Source organism: Xyrauchen texanus, chromosome 15 (assembly GCF_025860055.1).
Source record: "Xyrauchen texanus isolate HMW12.3.18 chromosome 15, RBS_HiC_50CHRs, whole genome shotgun sequence".
NCBI lineage: Eukaryota > Metazoa > Chordata > Actinopteri > Cypriniformes > Catostomidae > Xyrauchen > Xyrauchen texanus.
The window spans coordinates 30,318,311-30,341,084 of NC_068290.1; the positions used below are offsets into that span (position 1 = coordinate 30,318,311).

A 22,774-nucleotide genomic window follows, 5' to 3' on the forward strand; every position below is an offset into this window, starting at 1 on the left:
GTAACACTCAGTTTTATACAATATATAACAGGGTGTTCCTGCTCTATATCCATCTAGGTGTATTCAGCCTGAAAAAGGTTTAAAATATTGCCATTGTGAGCATGACTTAAAATGAACTTCTGCTGCAGTTGCTCATTTAATTAATTCTGTCCCTCTTCAGGAATCTTATCCCCGCAGGACGACTCTTCAGTGGTGTATGCCGCAGTGGGCAGCTCCGTCTCCTTGCCCTGTGTCTTTACCGAGGGTCCAATAGCAAACACTGTAACCTGGCAGAAAATTTCCAAAACAAAACACTCCTCTCTTCCACTCCCATCATCTTTCAACCAGTCTCTTGGGTCTGCAGTGTCCTACCCTTCTTGGGACAGATCAGCATGGATAAAGAGAGTGGAGGAAGGAGATGAAGGGATATATACATGCTCAGGAATGATGGAAGGATCAAATGGAGGGAGAATGAAAGTGGAACGAAGGATGCAGCTGGTTGTTACTCAAGGTAAGTGGAATCATGTATCAAATCAAGCACAGATTTATTCAGTATTCCATATAAGAAGGTTGTCTGTTTCATTTGATTGTTAAATTGTTAATATGTGACTTTACAAAAACATAGATAAAAGGTCTGTTCACACCAAGACATAATAATAATAATAATAATAATAATAATAATAATAATAATAATAATAACAATATCTTTTTAGGATTATTATTTCTCATTCAAGTATTCAAACCTTTTATTTCCTGTGTCCAAAATGTGTAAGGTTACATTTGTTAACATTAACACATTGCATATCGTGAACTAACCATAAACAATATATTGTTTACAGCATTTATTCATCTTTGTTAATATTAGTTAATAAAAATGGAATTGTTCATTGTTGGTTCAGTTCATAGTGCATTAACTAATGTTAACATATACAACTTTTGATTTTAAAGATCTATTACTATATGCTGATATTAACATTAACCAAAAAATAACAAATGTTGTAAAAGTATTGGTCAACAACCAGACTACTAGTTTCTCAACCAGAATGTCTCTTGGTTCCTCTTTAGTTCGAAGCTCCTCTGCATCAAGCAGTTATGGACCTGTGACCCTGACGTGCCAACTCAGCGACTCCAGTTTCATCACTTCTTATGAATGGCTCCGTGTGACCTATGGAATAAACAACACTCAGACGCTGACCTCTGTGAAAAAGTCAAAGGAACCCAGGATTCAAAAAGTGACAGAAAAAGACATGGGTGGATGGGTGTGTCGATACTACGGGAAGCAAGGTGTTCTGGGGAACATAACTTATCAACTTCACATGATGAGTAGGTTTTAAAGTTTAGGGAGCAGTTCTGCATTTTCATACCAAGAAATAAAAGAGTTGCATTGGAATCAGAATTAGATGCACTACTTTATATTTTCATGGATTAATAAAACTCCTTACTCTGTTTTGTTGTTTTGTACAGGTGCTCTAATGGGTGAAAGCAAGTCTAGTTCTGGAAACAATGTGCCTATGGTGATGGGATTAGGATTTTTGTTCTTGGTGATATTCCTGATTTTGCTGCAGATGTACAGAAATTATCGCAGGGTAAGTTCAAATCTTCTTTAAACTAGCACACTATCATCTGTTGATCAAAGGATAACATTTATATTCACTTTATGACAGTGTAATGAAGCTTTGTTTCTTTTATATTTTTATTAACTAGATTATTTTGTTTTTTGGGCTTTTTTATCCTTTGTGAAGGCATTTTTTTTAACCATATAAAAGCACAGGGTAACATCTAAATTAACTGGTTTTATTCAAGTAAAAAGTTTTATTAAATCTGACTAAATCAACCTAAAATTTATTTTTTGTATATAAATAGATCCTTGAGGTAACAAATGCAGGTTAACAATTTTTACAGTGTATCCAACTAATTTTGTCTCTCTCTATTCCTCCTTGCAGAAGAAGATGATCCTTCTTTACCCAGCAATGGAAACAATTGTCCATCATGCCTCCACTGAACGAGAGCGGAGAGAGAGGTGCAAGGCAAAAATCAACGAAGCTCTCGGTGAAGAGCCGAAATGAGTGTGTGTAAATGTGTTTTTTCATACAGTTTGTGTAAATGGAACACACCTTTGTGCATTACTCTATGTGAAACTGTATGTGGATGTATGTGTGTTTGTGATGCAGACTATTGTAGCAGGCCACTTAAACTGTAAATATGTTATGGACATATGTAACTGGTCAGTCATTTTGAACACTGTTACACATATAAATGGATACATTTTGTATGAACTTATTATGGCACCTATATATATATATATATATATTACAAATATTATTGGTTTATCTATGTAAATAAAGCACTGAAATGAAAACTCAATTTTTCATGATTTAATTTGTCTTGTGCACAGTAGATATAAGTTATGAACATAAAATTCAGGTCTTTTAAAATTGCTATACATTGTTAAATAATATACAGACAAAAAGAAAAAAACATTCTGTACACAAATACATATAAGCACACATATTTCTAACTATAGATAACAAGTTTAATAAATATACAAACTTTATATATTAGAATGAATGTAATATTAATATATATTGCTATTTGACCATGATTACAACTTTACATATAAAAGAACATTACAGAATGTGCATTATTTATACTGCTTTAAACACAACTCTGCTCCCCTCTACACATTTACAAGTCAAAAGAGCGGAGTACACTAGATCTCCACTACACATCACTGCATACTCCTTCATCCTGTCTCACAGATCTCTTCGGCTCTGATCTCCGGTGCTCGTTTGTGGTCAACGTCTGTTCAAACCAGTCTGTATCATCAAAATCCTGAAATTCAATAACCTTCTCGTCATCAAAACACCAGCCTGGCCAGTCCACACTGATGCCCTCTGGGGAATTATTGCTGCAAGGAACAGAACTGGTCGTTAATGTGTACATTTCTTTAGAAAAGTGTTTTATAATTAAAAAAGTAATTATATAATGTATATAAATTTATAATTTCTTAAAATAGGCCTACAGTCAAATAATTAGAAATGTCATGATTTATGTGTGTATATTCATGTTTAAATATACAACTATTGATCTGTTAAACATTATATAATTCAAATAATTATATAAATAAACATTAAATAAATAAGTTATTAAAAAGTGTTTCACTCTCTTGGCATACATACTGCATACATTTTTTTCTTTAGGGAAAGCCTGACTCCTATTGGTCCTGATGAAGAACTAACTTTAAAAGACTACAAAAATGAAAATGTAATAAATAATGCTGCAATAACGCTTTATAACAATTACGCAATTTGATTACAATTTTCTGATATAATTTAATAATTTACAGGGAATTTTAAGTGATGGTACATAGATGAATTGTGTGTGGGTAGTGAGAAGAAATAACATGAAACTGTCAAGTTCCCAGCACAGAGCGGTCTCTCATTTTACAGTCATATCTCACAAATGGAACACATCTACTCGATTATGAAATTGATAGATTTCCAGTGGTTATTTTTGGGTTAAAAAAATTTATAAATACATACACGCACACATTTAAACATAGGGGGTAATCAACTGACAAATGCTTTAAAGGGATAGCTCACCCAAAAATGTTAATGCTCTCATTTACTCACCCTCATGCCATCCCAGATGTGTATAACTTTGTTTCTTCTGCTGAACACATATAAAGATTTTTAGAAGAATATCTTAATTTTGTAAGTCCATATTATCCAAGTGAATGGTGTCCAGAACTTTGAAGGTCCAAAAAACACATAAAGGCAGCATAAAAGTAATCCATACAACTCCAGTGGTTAAATATATATCTTCAGAAGTGATATGATAGGTGTGGGTGAGAAACAGATCCTTTTTTTACAATAAATTCTCCTCCCTGCACAGTAGTGGTGATATATAGGAAGAATGTGAAAGTGGAATTCTTTTGTACAAAATGTAAATATTAATCTGTTTCTCACACACATCTATTATATCACTTCTGAAGAAATGTATTTAACCACTGGATTATTGTGGATTAATTTAATGTGGCCTTTATTTGCTTTTTGGACCCTCAAAGTTCAGGCCACCATTCACTTGTATTGTGCGGTCCTTTAGAGCAGAAATATTCTTCTAAAAATCTTTGTTTGTGTTCTGCAGAAGAAAGAAAGTCATACAGATCTGGGATGGCATGAGAGTGTGTAAATGATGAGAGAATTTTCCTTTTTGGGTGAACTATCCCTTTAATATTTGGAGAGGTCTTATCATATATATGTATAATTGTATTTTTTTATATTAATTTCGTAATTATGTATTTACAACTATTTTTGACCCTCTCTTTGAGTCTTAAAATTAAATGGGCTGTTTTTCGCTGCTGTCCCTTTAACACTTCTACATTATTTAAATTACCTCATTATTTGTTAAATTAGTATCAGCACTTTTCTGCACTCCAACAGCAGGCATCAGGTTTGCTGTCTGGTCAAGCACTATTTTTAACTGTCCCATCTTTCAATATTAGCCCCTTTGTAATTATATTTGCATTATATTGTGACAGATTCACAAAACATTTGCTGAAATGGGATAGTTCACCAAAAAATGAAAGTTCTGTCATCATTCACTCACAGTAGTCACATTACTTTCTTTCTCCAGTGTGACACAATAGAATATGTCATGCAGAATGACAGCCTCATTCACCATTCCCTTTCTGAATGAATTAAAGTGCATGGTGACTGAGGGTATCATTCTGCCAAACATCTCCTTTTGTGTCCCATGGAAGAAAGAATGTCATATGGGTTTGAAAAAAACAAGTAGTGATTTATTTACAATTTCAGTGGTGAAGAATGTAGACTCACCTCTCTTTCGTCCTCTTCTCATATCCATCCACATTTCCCTCTCTCCATCCCCATGCAGAAATCATACCGTGTACTTGTGATTCCTCTCCATCTACCTGTCTCTCATATTCACTGTCCGACGGTGATGAAGAGGGTGAGATTGTTGGAGAATTTTGGAGAGAAAAAGTTGTAACTTTTGCCATTCCCTCTCTTTTTCGAAATCCATGATCCTTTTCCCGCTCCTTTGCTCTCTGCAGCAGATCCTGGAGAGGAGAAGGGTGAAGTTGGGGGTCCAAAGCAGGTGGTGGTGAGGGGCTGAGTCTGTGGTCAGGCAGGAAGGGAGAGAGCTCTGGGATGGAGGCATTCCTCTGTCCCTTCAGATTGGGTTTCATTTGAAGGATCCCTTCATCTGATTGCTCAGGCTCTAAGAGTGTCTGTAGGTCTGGTGATGATCTCAATTCAGGCACAGGCCAAAGGACGCTGTGGTTGTTCTTTAAAGATCCCAGCTTTAAGACTCGGTGGGTATCCTGATGTTTAATGAAAGTGTTGGAAGCCCTTCCCTTGTTGTCATCAGAGTTTGTTTTGGGAGTAAATTCTAATGATCCATCCCCACATGAAACCATCCTGAAGCTTTCCGGTGGGACAGAAGGTGGTGAATTAATCGGACGCTTCCTACGAAACCTGGGAGAGTTCAACTTCCTGGAGAACCTGCCTGATTCAGTGAGAAACCCATCACCATCCTCTGATAGGCTATACAAAGATTCCCTCCTGGTTTCCTCGTGTTCCGATCCATCTAGGTCTTTTTCTACTATGACCTTGTACTGTGTTTGACTTAAAAGAGACTTGTTTGATAAAGAGCTGCTTGGTGTGGGTTGGCTGGAAGTTCCATTTTCATTCAACAAAGAGTTTGTTCCATTTGAATGGTCTTTCACAAATAAGTCCTGTTGTGTAATGTCCTTAGAGTTCCATGTGACTCGCCTCTCTTCCCATTGCTTCCCATTACTATTTTTTCTGTATCTCCCTTCGGTTCCCATCAGTCCACTTTCATTCTTTTTCGCAACCCCTCCATGAACGGATTGGATATGACCATTCTGTTGACCAATTAGAGCAGTGCTCTGTTGAACTTTTGCTTGCTCATCAGAGATGCTGTTCATTTTTTTCGAATAAGGTGCATTCAATGAGAGAGAATCACTATCACATTCTGATTGACTACTGGAATCCTCCTTGACTGTTGTGGTCCGTTCATCATGAGTGAGAGGTATTTCTAATCCATTTGTCTCGGTCTCATTTGCTGTCTTCAGTGTTTTGTTTGAATGATTTTTCCTCAGGGTGTCTAGGGCAGTCTGCATATCAAGAAGAGCCAGTTTATAATTACAAACATTTCAAGTATGTCTGAGAATTTAGAAGGAATCTGCTAAAATATTAGAATTGAAGTCTGTAATTTATGTGCCACTAGTTTCACCAAACGGAATGGCAAAAATCATGAACAAAATAATGAAAATAATGTTTTCAAAATTTTTCCAGAACACTACTCCCATCTGCCATTTGCCAATATCAACAGATAGTCCCACCCCAAACTCATAAATGGCTTACTTGAAGTGATGTATTTATATTAAGCTTGGGTAGAAGAAAGTATTTTAATATGAACAAATCTTCAAATAAAATATATAAAAATTGTAAACATTTAAATATATATATAAAAAATCAATTTAGAATTAAATAGTTTTTTATGCTATCTTAAAACTAGAAATATAAAAACATTTTATACAAATGTTTTTAATGGTGTAAGAAAATTACACTTAATCACGTGCCATAATATCTCTTATTTAGTTTGTGTTTTAAGCGTGCAGTACCTGAGCCTCACACAGAGCAGACACCCATGACGAGCAGCTGTCTGGGCTGGGTGTGGACAGACAATATACACTGACAGCACAACCCAGATCACCAACCTCCACCAGCACAAATGAATCTACCACACAGAGCAAGAGAAAGGTTGAAATACAGAGAGTATGAGAATCCATTTTGTATACATCAAATGTAAAAAACAACAACAACATATAACTTCAGGTTCCATATTTTTTTGAAGGTATAACATGCACCAGTGTACAGTGGCCCCAAAATGTATCCAAAATCCATGTTGAGGTGATTTGCATGTAGGAATTCACAATTGTGTAATCATAAGGAAATTGGAGGATATGTTCTGACAATAAATTAAAACTTGCGTGGGCAGATCTATGAGACACACCTTAGTTGGAGTTATACTGCAATTCAAAATGCCAAGTTAGGAACAAGGTTATCAAGTCTGGCATGCATAAAACCGAACTCTATGCAAGGACTATAAGATGTGTAAAGTCTTAATTAAACAATACAAATACAAACATCATTACATGGATAAACAGTTGAAGTCAGATCTTTACATACACTGGTTGAATTTTGTTGAAGTTATTAAAACACATTTTTTAACCACTCCACAGATGTAATATTAGCAAACTATAGTTTGGCAAGTGATTTAGGGCATCTACTTTGTGCATGACACAAGATGTTTTTCAAACAATAGTTTTCAGACAGATTGTTTCACTTTTATTTGACTATATCACACTTCCAGAGGGTCTGAAGTTTACATACACCAAGTTAACTGTGCCTTTAAGCAGCGTGGAAAATTCCAGAAAACTATGTCAAGCCTTTAGACAATTAGCTTCTGATAGGATGTGTACAGATTGGAGTTGCATCTGTGGATGTATTTTTAGGTCTACCTTCAAACTCAATGCCTCTTTGCTTGACATCATGGGAAAATCAAAAGAAATCAGCTCAAAAACGAGTTCTATATCGACATAACTTGAAAGGCTGCTCAGCAAGGAAGAAGTCACTGCTCCAAAACCACCATAAAAAAAGCCAGACTACAGTTTGCAAGTGCAAATGGGGACAAATATTTGTCTTTTTGGAGAAATTTCCTCTGGTCTACTGAAACAACATTTTATATGTTTGGCCATAATGACCATTGTTATGTTTAGAGGAAAAAGTCTGAGGCTTGCAAGCCGAAGAACAACATACCAACCATGAAGCATGGGGGTGGCAGCATCATGTTGTGGGGCTGCTTCGCTGTAGAAGGGACTGGTGTACTTTACAAAATAGATAGAATCATGAGGAAGGAAAATTATGTGGATATACTGAAGCAAAATCTCTAGACATCAGCCATGAAGTTAAAGCTCAGTCGCAAATGGGTCTTCCAAATGGACAATGACCCCAAGCGTACCTCCAAAGTTGTGGCAAAATGGCTTAAGGACATCAAAGTCAAGGTATTGGAGTTGCCATCACAAAGCCCTGACCTCAATCCGATGGAAAATGTGTGGGCAGAACTGAAAAAGCGTGTGCGAGCACAGAGGCCAACAAACCTGACTCGGTTACATCAGCTCAGTCTGGAGGAATGGGCCAAAATTCCAGCAACTTATTGTGAGAAACTTGTGGAAGGCTACCTAAAATGTTTGACCCAAGTTACAAGTTTAAAGGCAATGCTACCAAATACTAACAAAGTGTATGAAAACTTCTGACCCACTGGGATTGTGATGAAAGAAATATAAGGTGAAATGAATAATTCTCTATAATATTATTCTGACATTTCACATTTTAAAAATAAAGTAGTGATCCTAACTGACCTGAGACAGGGAAGGTTTTCTATGAATAAATGTCAGGAATTGTAAAAAAAAAATAGTTTAAATGTGTTTGGCTAAGGTGTATGTAACTGTAGTGCATTAAGCTATAATAACAGGTGCATTGTGCATTAATCCGTATGAATCATATATTGATAGACTACGTGCATATGCTCATAGTTTGATGCACAAGGTGTATATCATCAGCAGCAGCAGCATTATCACCTTCATCATCATCATCATTATCCTCATATGATAATATTAACATGGTCCATCAACCTATGACAAATTGCATATGGTGCATTAAGCTATGATAATATTTTCATGGTGCATCAATTTATGATAATATACAATACACATAGGTATGAGAATATGGCCCATCCACAGGGAAGCTTCATTTCAGATAAATTAGGTAAGGATTGTGAAAGTTTTCTATGGGATGCCAAAGTGTTGTCACACTCACAGCCATCTTTCAGCTCAATGCAGTCTATCCTCTCCAGAGGTAGAGGGGGGCGCACTACTTTCAGCTTGTCGGATTTCTTCTGAGTTTTAGTCATCAACAGCACATCAGTGAAGAGCAAGACCACAAGCTCCTAACAAACATAAATTAATGTTAGCTCTGTTGACAGTGAGCCTACAATAATCATTCATTGACATATTCTCCCAGTTTGTCTTGCCACTTGCCTTATTGTCCTTCCTTCCTCTGACCTTCAATGATTCTTCCAATAACTGCTTCCGTATGACCTTAGGCCACACCCCCCTCATTGGGCTCGTCAGATCAAAGCAGCAGTTATCTCGAACATGCTGTCGGTGACAACATCTCTGTTAGCTAGTATTTTGGAGCAAAGACCATTTCTGCATTTTATGGGCTGGTGTGTTTGTTTTAGTGGTTATGATCTTTCCTTTACCTTGTCTATTTCTTCACTCAAACCTTCTATTTGGTATCCCTCTATTCTTTGAGCAGCAATAGAAAGGGCAAGTTCATCCTTTCTAATTTGTAGGTAGTCATTGATTGATTCCACATAATTATTGACACTGTTCAGCTAAAGGAGAAAGAGAATCAGAGACTGAGAAAATTAGTTCAAGATCTTTATCTTTCACTTCAAGGTTGGAATGCATGGCAAGTGGCTGATATTCAAGGGGAAAAAAAAGAAAGAAACAACCAAGTCAAAGCAAACATCCATATACTCGTACATTTGCAATTTGTTTGTGGGAAATTCTACACATAACAAATATCAAATCATACACAGGCCTTAAAAGCATTAAATTAAGCCACATTTTAAAATGTATGATTTTGTTGCATTACAAATAAAATATAAAACTAAGTGGAATCTGCAAAATAAGATGCATTTTTACTTTGCATTTTTCAAATTGCTTTTATCAAGTGGTCCCATTGTAAATCTTGTGGATGTAAGTCACTAAAGTGAGTAACACAGGTAGTTTATCACATTGACTATGAGCATGTTCCACTAAGCTGGACAACAAGGAAGTGTCCATATATTTTTAGTCTTAATTTTGAACAGTATCTATGTTTTATCATTTAAGACCAAACAAACTTTTTTTGTGTGTGTGTGAAATGTTTTGCTAAAAAAAGTGTGCTTGTACTATCTTTCTTATGCCATTCATTTGTTATTTTGTTATCTAATGCAATGACATCCATATATTTTGAAGTGCCCAAATGCCTTTTGGCACCACTGTATGTACTGTAGATAGAGTTTCCCGTTGTCATTATTAACAGTACAGTATGCTATGATTCATCACCATTCTCCGAAGTGCATTTTGGATGGGGAGGTCCTCTGTGGCCTTCAAAATTGCTTTTAGCAGAAGGCGGTATTGGGTAATTCTTTGGTGAGGTTTAGCCTGCATATCGCCCAGCCTCATTCGCCGACAATGCGGGTGATTTTCCACCCACTGCAAGACAGATTTCATAAAGATTTGTATGAGGAAAATCATCCATACAAATATGTTCATGCATCACATCAGATTGTAATCTTAATTCATGTGCAGTGTTTGAATTGTACATCTGTACTCACGCATTGCTGAGCTGTTTCTTCTACCTCACAAATTAGAGCATGTCATTTCTTTTTACTGTTATTATCTTTGGCATTCTGTGTTTTACAACTATGCCCCCACAATTATCAATTGGGGTAATCCAATTTGACCAAAATTTGACCTATCAAAATCCTACACTTTACAAACAGGTTTTCTAAAAATTTCCCCATCTGCCACAGATGTGACAAATAGATCATTCCAAACTCATGCCAATGGTTGAGCCAAAGTCATCAGAACTATATTTGATAGCACAACAGAGCCACAGTGTTTACACTTTACTGGGAAATCAGCCAATTAATGGATAGCTTATAGTTGTCTCTGCATATTAAAGATTTTTATTTTAGCTTTTGGTACTATTTTCACAAGGAAGTGGTACATTTTCAAACTCTTAGTACTAATATCAAAACAGACCATCAAAAATGTTTTTGTTTTTATAACACTTCAGCATATTTTCAATTGACTATGTACAAAACACAAAATCACAAAGTAAAGTTTCACCACACCAAATAAGTGTTTTGTCTATCTATACACCTTTAATTGAAAGTAACTGCCTTTCATAATGCTATTATCATCAAAATGATCATTTTCATCTGTTCTCCTTCAGTTTAATACATTTCTCTATCATTTGATCCAACTGATCTTAATCAATTCATAATTTGGTATATCTACAGAATTTCAAATGGTTTGACTATTTTATGGTTTGTAAAACATCAACATCTACAGTAAATCCAATGTTCAGAACAGGATAACCAAACATATTGAATTTGTTACAGTATTGGCAATTTATATAATATGTAACTACTACTGATTACAGTATGTACCATATGCATTAAGAGTGTGTGTATGAGCATTAGCAATTTACCAACACAGTGCAGGATAGACTGCAAGGAAGAAGAACCAAACAATGAGATGTGGACATCAAAGTTAGGAAGAGGGTATGAACTGGTGAGCCCAGTGACATTTGGGCCATCAGTGTTCACTATGTGATTCAGTAAACAAAGGCCTATCTACTGTAAAGCAAATTACCGGACTGTGACAAATTTGCGAGTTTTTCTCATTTGTACAGTAAGTCACTGGTTACTATAAAAGCACATGCTAAATGACAAAACATTTATGTATTTACTCACCCCAATCTGAAAGGTAAACTGTCAATTCATCCATACTGTACTATAAGAGTATGTAGGGCTGGGCGATATGGCCTAAAAATAAAATCTCCGATTTTATTTTTTTTAATTCGATTTACGATTTTTTCCCGATTTTCCCATCTACTTATTAAGGAAATCAATACGACAAACGGCAGACAACTTAAAGCAAATTTTGCTTTTATTTAATCAAAAGCAAGACAAATGTAACCCCCATTTCTGGGATGAAGTTTCTTGGGAACAAACTTCCCACTCTCACCGGTAGCCATGTTGTCGCTTGCTGTATGCTGTTGCCGTTTCGTGTGTGCTATGATGTTGTTGTTGTCGCTTGCCATACTGCTATGTGAAACTAACGCTACGGATGCTCCGGGGAGCCAAAAATGCGCCATTACACAAAAACTCGATTTACTTATTTTTTAAATCGCCCGCAACAAAAAATTCGAATTAATTCATTGAATCGATTTTTCGCCCAGGCCTAAGAGTATGGTAGAGTAAATTATGTTACTGTGTACATTATTGTACATGTTACAATACTCCTACAGTATAGTGTATTGACAACATACTCTGCACTGTAAGAACTGACAGAGAACGTTAGTCCAGCATCATATTGTATCTTCAGTGATAACATATTTTGATTACAAATTGGGTTGATGTTACAGACATTATGAATTTATAGTAATGTAATTTGGTCAGGCAATGTAAGTGTATTTCCTAATGTGACTTCACAGTACTGTAATATATATATATATATATATATATATATATATATATATATATATATATATATATATATATATATATATATATATATATTCTCGACATATTTAAGGTTAATTTGGAACCTTGCATTGTTTGCTACAGAATGAACAGATTGATAAAATAACTAAATTGAAAGAAGATCCTTAAATTGTGTTTGTATGTTTAAAACAAATGTTCTCATTACATGTTACAATAATCTTCTAAAACAGTGATTATATGAAAGGAAACATATACAACCCTGATGTCATCAGGTTTTGAAAGAATTATTAGCTTTGTTACAATTGTGATCACTTTGGTGTTTTGTACTAAGAGTTTTGAAAATGTACCTCTTGCATGTGAAAATAGTACTAAAGCCAAAAGCTTTAAAAAGACCAGAATGAAGTCTACTCTCCCCCTGAAATGAAGTTATTTTGAGTATGTGCCCTTCTGGAAACAGTTCACCCACATAATCTACCACTAATCAAACTACCACAAAGAACTGATCTGACAATCATTTCCTCCCTGCTCACTTTGCATACTGGGCGCTGGTATCAAAACACTAGTTGGAGAAGTTGATGTTGTAAAAAGTTCATTTGAAATGTGTTAATCAAGCTCACACTCAATACCCATTTCTGTCTATATTTAGTGCCGGTTTTATTCAATTATTTTTCCAGTTGTAACTTAGCTTCAGGTTAAAAAAATATAGCTTCATGAGCTAGGATTTGGTCCACTAATCTTTTGCACAATATATTCCCATTCATTGTCTCCTGTTGATGATTTTCAAAATTTTGGACACATTTATTTAAGCACAACTATTTTGCTTTGCATTCTTCAGTGTGCGGATATTAAATGCTTGAACCTTATGTTAAATCTTTTATTTCATATGAGTGAAAACACCTCAGGGATCAAACAAGAATTGAATTGTCCTGAATAAAAAATTCTTCAATATAAGGATTCTTTACTCAAACTTGCTAGTTGCAGTCTTAGGAGGTAAAAATACATATTTACAGTTATAGATTCATCATACAGATATAGGTTTTACCGTAAGATATGTGTGAAATTGTGGGTTTGTGTCATGCTGTCTGCGTGTAAACACAACATTTCTCTCCTCTTCCCAACAGTATTCAAAGTATGCAGAAAAACGTTCAGGAAACTGTAAGAGATGGGGAACGAGGGAGACAAAGACATATTGAAAAAAGATATGTAAAAAAGTGAGAGGCTGGGTATTTCTCGATGGCAAAGTCAGTTTGAATTATTTAAACAATTTACAGTAATAAAACGTCTCGGTTACTTTCATAACCTCCATTCCCTGATGGAGGTAAAGAGAAGTTTTGTCGATGTAGTGACACTAGAGGTCGCTCTTGAGAGCCCAGAAACACCTCAATCTTTGAGAAAAGGCCAATGGGAATTGGCGAGTGGAATTTGCATGCCACTCCCCCAGACATTCGGGTATAAAAGGAGAAGGAATACCCACTCTCATTCAGGTTTTGTGATGAGGAGCCGAGACAAGGTCCTGGCCATTTCAGCGGCTAGTACAGCATTGTGGCAACAGGGACACAACGTCTCATTCCCTCCATCAGCGAACGGAGGTTACGACAGTAACAAAGCCGTTCCCCTTCGGGGAAGGTGTTCCTTTCCTTCCCTATTCTTTCAGAGGGAAAACACCCCACGGAGACCACATCCTGCCCAAAAGGGGAGGGCAACATGTCACAATACGACACATTGGCTCACCAGCCACACATGGAAGAATTGCGGTGGTAGGTCCTGCCTCGAAGGGGAGGAGCTTTACAAACACAGTGACCGGGGGCAGAGAGAGCTGCCGACAAGGAGAATGTAGAATGTACAGGAGAAAATACATCACAGGTGTTACCGGAGTAATCGGCACCTGTGAAGCACCTATCCCAGTAAAGGGCATATTAGTACCCATAGTGGGTCTGGCTGCAAACTCCTCCACCGAATTCGCAAGCCACAGGGCTAGGGAGGAAGGACATCCAGAGTCCACGCCTTCATGAACTCGACTGGCGGTAAAAGTGCATGTTTTTTTCCTCAGGGGAGGGGAAAGGCGCTTTATGCAAGTCATACACACGGCCAGCTGTTCCGTATAACCAAACTGTACCTGTTTGTACCTGAAAGAACTCTGGACAAAACTGGCTCAACACGGAGATTGTAAAATCTTACGAAGGTATTGGGTGTAGCCCAGCCCGCTGCTCTGCAGATGTCTGCTAGAGAGGTGCCATGGGCCAGTGCCCACGAAGATGGAGTGGGCTGGGTACCAGCTCCATAGCGGACATCTCTCTCCCTGGGTTGTCGGTCTCAGGGGCACCAAGGAGCCTTCCGGGTCCTCGTGCCAGGCCGTGAGGCAGGGGGCGTCCGCTTCCTGTGGGGGGCTCTGCGCTGGGGCTGAGAACTGGGCTCGTGCTGTGGTGGAGTCACCTGGGCTTTCACCCTCAGCGTCTTAGGCGTGGCTGTGAACGGTGCCCTGAAACCAGGAACCAATCATCTAGCCGCGAGGGCTCAGGGGAGGATGGAGGGTTCCAGTCCAACCTGATACTCGCAGCAGCCCGGGCAAGCATAGCGGTCAACTCTGCATCGGCCTCAGACTGGGCGGGCAGACCCGAAGGTGGCAGCCCAGTCGAGTCCTCGGCGTCTGACATCGCCAGTGTACACTCCGATGCAGCGATCGAGAACTCATACTGCTCGCGAGCCCAGAAAGAGACGTTAAGCTGGCCATGAAGCGATCTGGTGTAGTCTCGGAACTCAGCGGGGGCAAAGGAGCATGCTAGGGAATGGGAGGTCCATGGGGAAGACTGCGCAAATCGTCAAATCGTCTCCAACTCCAGCTGGGTCATCCTCGGTAGGTAGTACCGTAGGTAGAAAGTGCAGTGCAGGGGGTGGCTGGAGTGGCTTTCCCCCGGAAGAAGGAAAGCCATGACCACAACATTGCCATGGTCATACTCTCGCAATGAGAACATGAACCATCCAAAAATGCTGCCTAAATGTGATCGCTGCCCAGACACGTGAGGCAGCACCCGTGGCCGTCGGAGGCGGAGAGATAATGACTGCATCCAGGAATCACACAAACTTTTTTCTTTAAAAAGACGTTCGCGTCAATGTGTTTGCTCTTAAAGAGGAAATATACTCTTTTATCAGAAATATACTCTCTTAGTAGCGCTGTCGAAGTGCCCTGGGGCATAATGAGAGAAAACCGCTGGAATGCGCCGCATATCCAACAGCATACGCTTCTTCGAGGTGAATGGAACAGCAGTAGTATACAGCTCGCTGATACACAACCGCTCAGCTCCAAAGAAAAAATCTGAATGAGAGTGGGCATTCCTTCTCCTTTTATACTCATATGTCCGGGGGAGTGGCATGCAAATTCCACTCTCCAATTCCCATTGGCCCTTTCTCAAAGATTGAGGTATATCGGAGCATGTCGAATGAGTGACAGAAGTAAAACAGTTGTATCATACCTGTAAACATCCTGCCTCAAGTCTCAGGGGGTCAAATGGTCGTCCAGTGAGACGGACCTCTTGTAACATTGGATACATCACTTCCTGCCAAAAGATTTGATGTGCATCAAGGATAGAGGGAAGATTGGAAAAGAGCATTCTTGGTGTGATCTGAGAAAGAAAGAAAGAACTGATACAGGTGATTGCCTGCATGGGTGCTGTCACCCACACACTACACACACAGCAAAATTATTTTCCATTTAATCAACACAAAATGTACATTTCTCAGTTTTCATTGTGACATCATAAGTTGGGTTCAGCAGAACACTTCAGATTATATTTAAGTATCCGACTGTTAGTGAACGGCAGCCCATAGGTCACAGCTGTGCCATTAATCAATCTGACTGCCATTTAGATATGCTGAGTATGTAATTCTATAAGGTCATTTGAGAAAAGTTTCATGTAAACGTGAAATGCACATACTTCTTGAAGGAATCCGTGTCCATGGCAGTGTGACAGTGCAGCCAGCACAAGCTATGCAGAAATTGAGATGAGCATTAGCCAAATCTTAAGCAACCATTTTAAATGCATATTTATGAAAATAAAATATATGTATTACAGGCCATAACATTGTTTTTCTAAAAGGATATCTGCATAGCATATCTATTAATTATTATAAATTGATTGCAGCCTTAATCTGATCAACATATAAATAATACTGATAAAATAAAATAAACTGAAACAAAACTATAATAAGTGTAATGTTATTATGACATACGTCTTTGGCAATATATAGTTTGTTGATGTAGGTGAGCTCAGTATTAAGCAGTTCCCACAGCGCCTCCTGCTGGTTTCTCTGGGTTTTCGACATCGACTAAACATGAAGACAAAGAGAAATAGAGAACTTTATAAATTCAACACACAGTAAAAATATTTCTGTTGTCCTCTCTGCTCTGCTCTCTCACTTTTGATCCAGTGCATTTTAAAGTCAACATGAAATCAAAATCGTGGCCCTATTTACTTATATTATTTGGCCTACTTAATACACATTCCTAGTCTTCTTGTGCATGATTCATCAACGTGTGTGAGATATTCTAAAGAAAGAACATTTGTATATACATGTTTGTGCATAAATGTATCAAAATGTCAAAACTAGCTCTGCCTCTTAAAGGGAAATTTCACCCAAAATGTTTTAATTCTCTCATAATTTTCTCACCCTCATGCCATCCCAGATCTGTATGACTTTAAATCTTCTGCAGAACACAAATTAGGATTTTTAGGAGTATATTTTAGATCTGTTGGTCCATACAATGCAAGTGAATTGGTGCCAAAATTTAAAAGCTCCCAAAATCCCATAAAGGCAGCATAATAGTAATCCATATGACTCCAGTAGTTAAATCCATATCTCCAGAAGCAATATGAGAGGTGTGGGTGAAACCAGCTGTTATTGGTTTCTATAAACAAAAACATGTGACATCCCTTCATCTCCATTGTCTATCAAGGCTTTTATTAATTATTACAATGAACTTATACAAGTTATTTTAAACCACTGGCATTTTGTTTGAAACTGGTTAATGCTTGTGTTAATTTGCTGGATCAGTTATTCAAAAGGTGTTTAAATAAAACAATAGGCTAATACAAAGTGCCATTTTGTTTATTTAATAAATGCACTGTACATTTGTATATTGTTTTTTTATAAAAATGAATAATACACAAATTTTTAATCATGAAGCTTACATTTTTCATAGAGTCATAAATATATACCTAATTTATTTTCAGTTTCTATTCAGAATGCAAAATCATTTGTAAATATTTCTGATTATGTGCAGGTGATGTAGGGGAGGATAATTTATAGGTAAAAATTAACAAAAATATTGATCTGTTTCTGCCCTACACCTATCAAATCAGTTCTGAAGACATGGATTTAACCACTGGAGTCTAATGGATTACGTTTATCCTGCCTTTATGTGAGTTTTGGAGCTTACACATTTTTGTCACCATTCACTTTGACCAAAAGAGTTTAGAAATTCTTCTAAAAATCTTAATTTATGTTCTGCTAAAGAAAGAAAATCATACACATCTGGGATGGCATAAAAGTGAGTAAATGATGAATGAATTTTATATTTTGGGTGAACCATCCCTTTAACAAAATCTTTCTAGCAAGTCAGTCCACTGGCAGCCATCTTTGGAACACTACAAGGCAGCTATTTTTCTAAGTAAACAAACATAAATGTGCAGCTTCTATCTACTTGAACGGAAAAAGATAGAAATCTGACAACACTGGAATTACACGCATGCGCATTCTGTTGATCGACAGGCGACGTCTGTATCTAAAAGGTGATTAGCACTTTTACCTGTAAGGTGGGAATTCCTTTCTACATCTGTTGACTATTGAGTGTTTCAAGTCTCCCATTCATTTTAATTTAATTAGCGCTTCTCTGCTAAATAGTCTCAGATCTTAAAAGACTTGTCATCAAGCCCTCTTATTACCCCTCCCCTCCAATCACCTGGCTCTATTCTGTTAAGCACCGCCCGCTTTTTATGATACAATAAATGTTTCTCTCTGAATATCCTGTTTCACCCGCAAATTCATCAGATTACAATTGTAAAATTGGTTCTAAAAGCTGATTTATTTTAAATGTTTGCCAAGTTCTTAACTAAATCGAATATCATCAACATTTTCCTCCCTTTTTTCAATCCTTTCTTTCTCATTCTCACTCTTCCTCATCTATCCATCCATTCATACCTCATAGGAGTACACCATATCAGTCCAGGTCTGTTCCAGTGCTTTTTCAGTACATCCCTCTCCCCACATCCACCTCAGGTCAGCAGGTACAGTAAAAGAGTCCAGAACCTGCTTCAGTGTATCCACCTGCCCCTGTACACCACCGGATCGATCCTGAGATAGACAGACAGACAGACAGACAGACAGATAGATAGATAGATAAATGATAGAGAATATGAGAGAAAAGAGAGAATGAGTGAAAAAACAGGTTTATGATTCAGATACATACTCTTAAAATGTATGAATTTCACTGTATTGTAAACACAATACCAAACCAAGTAGGAGAGAGAGAGGAATAAGAAGTTGAGTAAATGTATTTTTTATAAATTGCAACTTCGTATAAATACCATTGAAAGCATGCATAGAATAGTGCCCCAAGAATATTACTATGAAAACAGCAAGGAAGTCTCATGCATATTCTATTTCCCCAGAATTACCTCCTGTGTGGAATTTTTGTCAGATGCTCCCTGGCTGAAAAACACCTGCATTAATGCACCCCTGGTCTTGACACCAGTAGATGTTACCTTGCTCACTGTAGAAAAGTCCACAGCCGACCTCTGCTTCTTTTTCTGAGAATGCAAAAACACATGAAACACATTGAATTTAATTGACTCAACCAAAGCCTGATCAACCCAAGTTATCCATATCCAATATATCCATAGTAGGACATGTCCCTGCAACAACATCCTAACTTCAACCTGGGCTTAAGCTAGGCAATCTGGGTCCTTTGAATTAATAATACTCTGGTTCCTTCATACTGTATGAATACTATACCTTATCGACTATATAAAATCTGTGGGCCCCTAGAACCTTTCGCACCTCTTACACCATAAGCAACATGCCCTGACCCCAACCATAAAGTCTGACTCTTAATAAACCCTAACTAACCCTAAGCATAAAATCAGAGTTCAATAAATGGTTATTAAGACTGTTGTCCTATGCATACCCCAGAGAGCATACCATTGATTGGTTGATTAAAGGATGTTGATCCAGGTCCTTCTTGCGGAAGTAACATAGAGCCAAATATGTTTGTTTTGACCATATAAGCACCACTAAGTAGCAGATGCATGTGATGTGGTAAATGTGACAACAGTGGAAAATGGTCTCGCATTAAAAGTTTTATTTAATTTTAGCAGTTGAGTACCTGATAGCCTACAGTATTGTATCTGTGTTTCGCTTGTGCCCTCTGTTGGCTGGATGATATTACTGCATAGAATCCATCCGGGGTACCAGTGTCTGTTTCTTTCTCTTCCTCTTGCTGTCTTTCATTTTTGTCATCAGGTGCAGTTTCCTCTGGGGCCATGACATTGCTCAGTTCTGGACTTTTTGATGGATGATGGATCAACACAGATAAAGTTATAATGAGATTATTAATGTGTGAGAAAGAAAAAACAGAAAATAGACCTAAAAGCATAACTTAGAGGGGGACCAAGGAAAGACTGTGGACTGGACCATTAGGGCCAGTGCTCTGGGGCCATCTTATTATGTGATGTTGTATAAGCTACAAGTCGTAGTAGATTGTCTTTCTCTATGTACGCTGTAAAAAGTAGCAACCTGTAATTGTTAACTCAAGGATCTAATTCTACTTGATTTAACCCATAAAAATTACTTTTGTTGGTGTAACCTAATTTTTCAGGTTGATATGGTCAAATGAAATAACATATATAATTTTAATATAACCAGTTAATTTAGATCTCACAATTGTGACAAAAATTGGCATCCAATGAGGCTCATGCACCGAGGCTTCGCAAGTCAATAATCCTAATTTGAGGGGTGTAAGTGACGGCATCGCGTGATGAGAGAATCATTGTGCTATGCTTCATTGATCAATGTCTATAATAGGGCTGGGTATTGATACAGATTTCCCGATTCGATTTAGATTCACAAGCCCTAGATTCGATTTGATTCCAATTAATTGAAGGATATTTCAGTTATAATATCCATTTTTCTTAGATAGAAAAAAGATTCTCTCTCTGTGCTGTTTATGCTGTTAACTATGGGACCTTCTAACTTGGAACATTACAAAAATATTAATTTTACATATTCTATTTTATCCATTGCCAAACAATGTGTGCAGTATGGTAGGTTTTATCCTGCTGAAAGAGGCCACTGCCATTAGGGGATACCATTGCAATGAAGGGGTGTACCTGGTCTGCAATGATGTTTAGGAAGAAGGCACATGTCAAATTGACATCCACATGAATGGCCGGACCCAGGGTTTAACAGCAGAACATTGCCCAGAGTATCACCCTCCCTCCACCGGCTTGTCGTCTTCCCACAGTGTATCCTGAAGCCATCACATCTCCAGGTATATGGCTCACACATACCATCCACGATATTTAAAAGAAAATGGGACTCATTGGACCAGACGACATTCTTCCACTGCTCCAAGGTCCAGTTCTGACATTCCCATGCCCAGTGTAGGCGAGTTGACGGTGGATAGGGGTCATCATGGGTACTCTGGCCATTCTGTGTCTATGCAACCCCATACGTAGCAGGGTGTGATGCACTGTGTGCTGTGACACATTCCTCCCGTAACCATCATAACATTTTTCTGTGACCCGGGAAGGAGGAGGGATGTGCCTTAGAGGAGTACTCGCTGCTACATCCACCTCAAAGGAGCAGCCTCAGCCATCCACCGGAGCACGGAGGAGCCCGGCCACCTGAAAGTGGAGGAATGGCCTCCGACCGCTAGGGGAGGAGGGGCTCCCAACCGCCTGAGCGGTTACCCCTGCCAGGGGCGGGGGAGACCCCTACCGTACACCAAAAACATGCCGGGGTGTTCCATCCGCCAGGAGCCATAAGACTACATCCGATCCGCCCGGAGAGGCGTGGCTGTCGTCCATTAGAGGGTGGAAGTGTGGCTGAGGACCAAGCTACGGAATATCAGAGAATCGGCGAGTAAGTGTTTTTTCTCTCTCTCTTCTCTCTCTCTCCCACTGCCTCTCCGTGTTGGCCTTTCCCTCTCTTTTAAATTTTATTTTTGTTAAGTTGGCACGTAGGTGCAACATTTATTTTTGTTTCCCTCCCCTTGTCCCCTCCCTCATCCAAGTAGACGGGGATTACCTGCCGGCAGACGGGGCCGAAGGCACGCCCCTCACCAGAAAAGCGAGAGACTCAGACATGGAAAAACAAGCATATACACAGACATATATACACAGAATCTGATTCATACAATTCATATTCCATGTATTCTGAACTACAGCACAGGTGATTCACATTTACCCATACACAAAGTAAATTAGTGTATGATTCATGCACACACGTTCTTAGGAAAATTTTAAAACCCACCCATATTTGACATCACTCTTTGGCAAAGCACCAGTTCCATTCATACTTACCTTGTCATCATTAATCATTAATGGGAGATATAATACTCCATACAAAACATTAGGCAGACAGAAATACACAAATGCATAACCATAGGCACAAATAGCCAAAAGACACAGACAATGCACATTTATGCTTAATGTAAATGAAAAATGAATACATAGATCATTCTTAAGAAAGTAAAGAACACCAGTGATTTAGTTGTAGAGGTAAATCTGGTTTTAAAGGTTAACTTATGTTAATGCTTGATGTTTCAGTGAAAAATGTTTTTTTACAGAATATATTGATTAATGTTAAATTATAAATATACGACTAGGCATCAGAACGCATTTACTAATGTTAAAAGTGTACAACTTTAAATGTTACAATATAGAATTAGTTTGTAGAAATTAATATTAACTAAGCTTAATAAATACTGTAAAGGTATTGTTCAATGTTAGTTCAAGTTGACTATTGTGTTCACTAATGTTAGTGATAGAACCTGATTGTAAAGTGATACCGTTGTAGATTTTATTGTTATTTATATCAAGAAATCTGCATCAAAATTTAGAATTGACCCACACATTGACTCTCAGGGTAACTAATGTACCTGGATTTGGTGTCCATTTCCCTCAGACAGACATGTTTTGGTTATTTCTCTCTCACTCCTGGCTTCAGTGTTTGTCTTTCTCAAGTCGTGTCTTTTTCATTCTCTCTTAACCCTTCCTTTAGTAACAGGTTGGGCAAGAGAGACAAGATTCCTCAGCCTCTGCCCATTAGAATTCAGACAGAGTTCTGTCTGGGAGGATTAACCTGATTAGTCCATTAGGGATTTCTGATGTGATTTGACAGCAAA

General features: G+C 37.9%; 2 protein-coding genes across 3 annotated transcripts in view; one reads left to right on the forward strand and one right to left on the reverse strand.

Annotated features, from left to right (window-relative positions):
• LOC127656466 (uncharacterized) overlaps positions 1 to 2,260 on the forward strand; it is a 5,300-nt gene extending 3,040 nt beyond the window's left edge. The window contains exons 5-8 of the mRNA XM_052144805.1: positions 161 to 490; positions 1,045 to 1,302; positions 1,444 to 1,565; positions 1,923 to 2,260. Coding sequence (XP_052000765.1) covers positions 161 to 490; positions 1,045 to 1,302; positions 1,444 to 1,565; positions 1,923 to 2,045 — 833 coding nt within the window. The 3' untranslated portion in view covers positions 2,046 to 2,260. The remainder of the gene's footprint in view (positions 1 to 160; positions 491 to 1,044; positions 1,303 to 1,443; positions 1,566 to 1,922) is intronic.
• A 98-nt stretch (positions 2,261 to 2,358) lies between these two features.
• On the reverse strand, positions 2,359 to 22,639 carry LOC127656475 (uncharacterized). 2 transcript variants are annotated; one of them, XM_052144821.1, is made up of 15 exons: positions 22,529 to 22,639; positions 19,754 to 19,931; positions 19,134 to 19,178; positions 18,571 to 18,723; positions 16,603 to 16,698; positions 16,308 to 16,358; positions 15,846 to 15,995; positions 13,418 to 13,528; positions 10,205 to 10,354; positions 9,352 to 9,486; positions 9,128 to 9,247; positions 8,907 to 9,036; positions 6,650 to 6,765; positions 4,818 to 6,139; positions 2,359 to 2,887 (listed from the first exon to the last, which is right to left on the reverse strand). In XM_052144821.1, the coding sequence occupies exons 1-15, from the start codon at positions 22,543 to 22,545 to the stop codon at positions 2,701 to 2,703; spliced, it is 2,961 nt and encodes a 986-aa protein (XP_052000781.1). In that variant the 5' UTR covers positions 22,546 to 22,639; the 3' UTR covers positions 2,359 to 2,700. The 2 variants fall into 2 exon arrangements, with proteins under 2 accessions (XP_052000781.1, XP_052000780.1); XM_052144820.1 differs by having other exon boundaries at positions 19,047 to 19,178.
• Between the last annotated feature and the right edge of the window lie 135 nt (positions 22,640 to 22,774).

What these genes read in the sequence shown, in the direction of transcription:
- LOC127656475 (XM_052144820.1), bottom strand. An exon ending in ACAAAAATTCCACACAGGAG is followed by an intron (nt 18,724 to 19,046) that starts GTAATTCTGGGG and finishes TGTCTATCTCAG; the next exon opens with GATCGATCCGGTGGTGTACA. An exon ending in TTGAGGCAGGATGTTTACAG is followed by an intron (nt 13,529 to 15,845) that starts GTATGATACAAC and finishes CATCTCTTACAG; the next exon opens with TTTCCTGAACGTTTTTCTGC.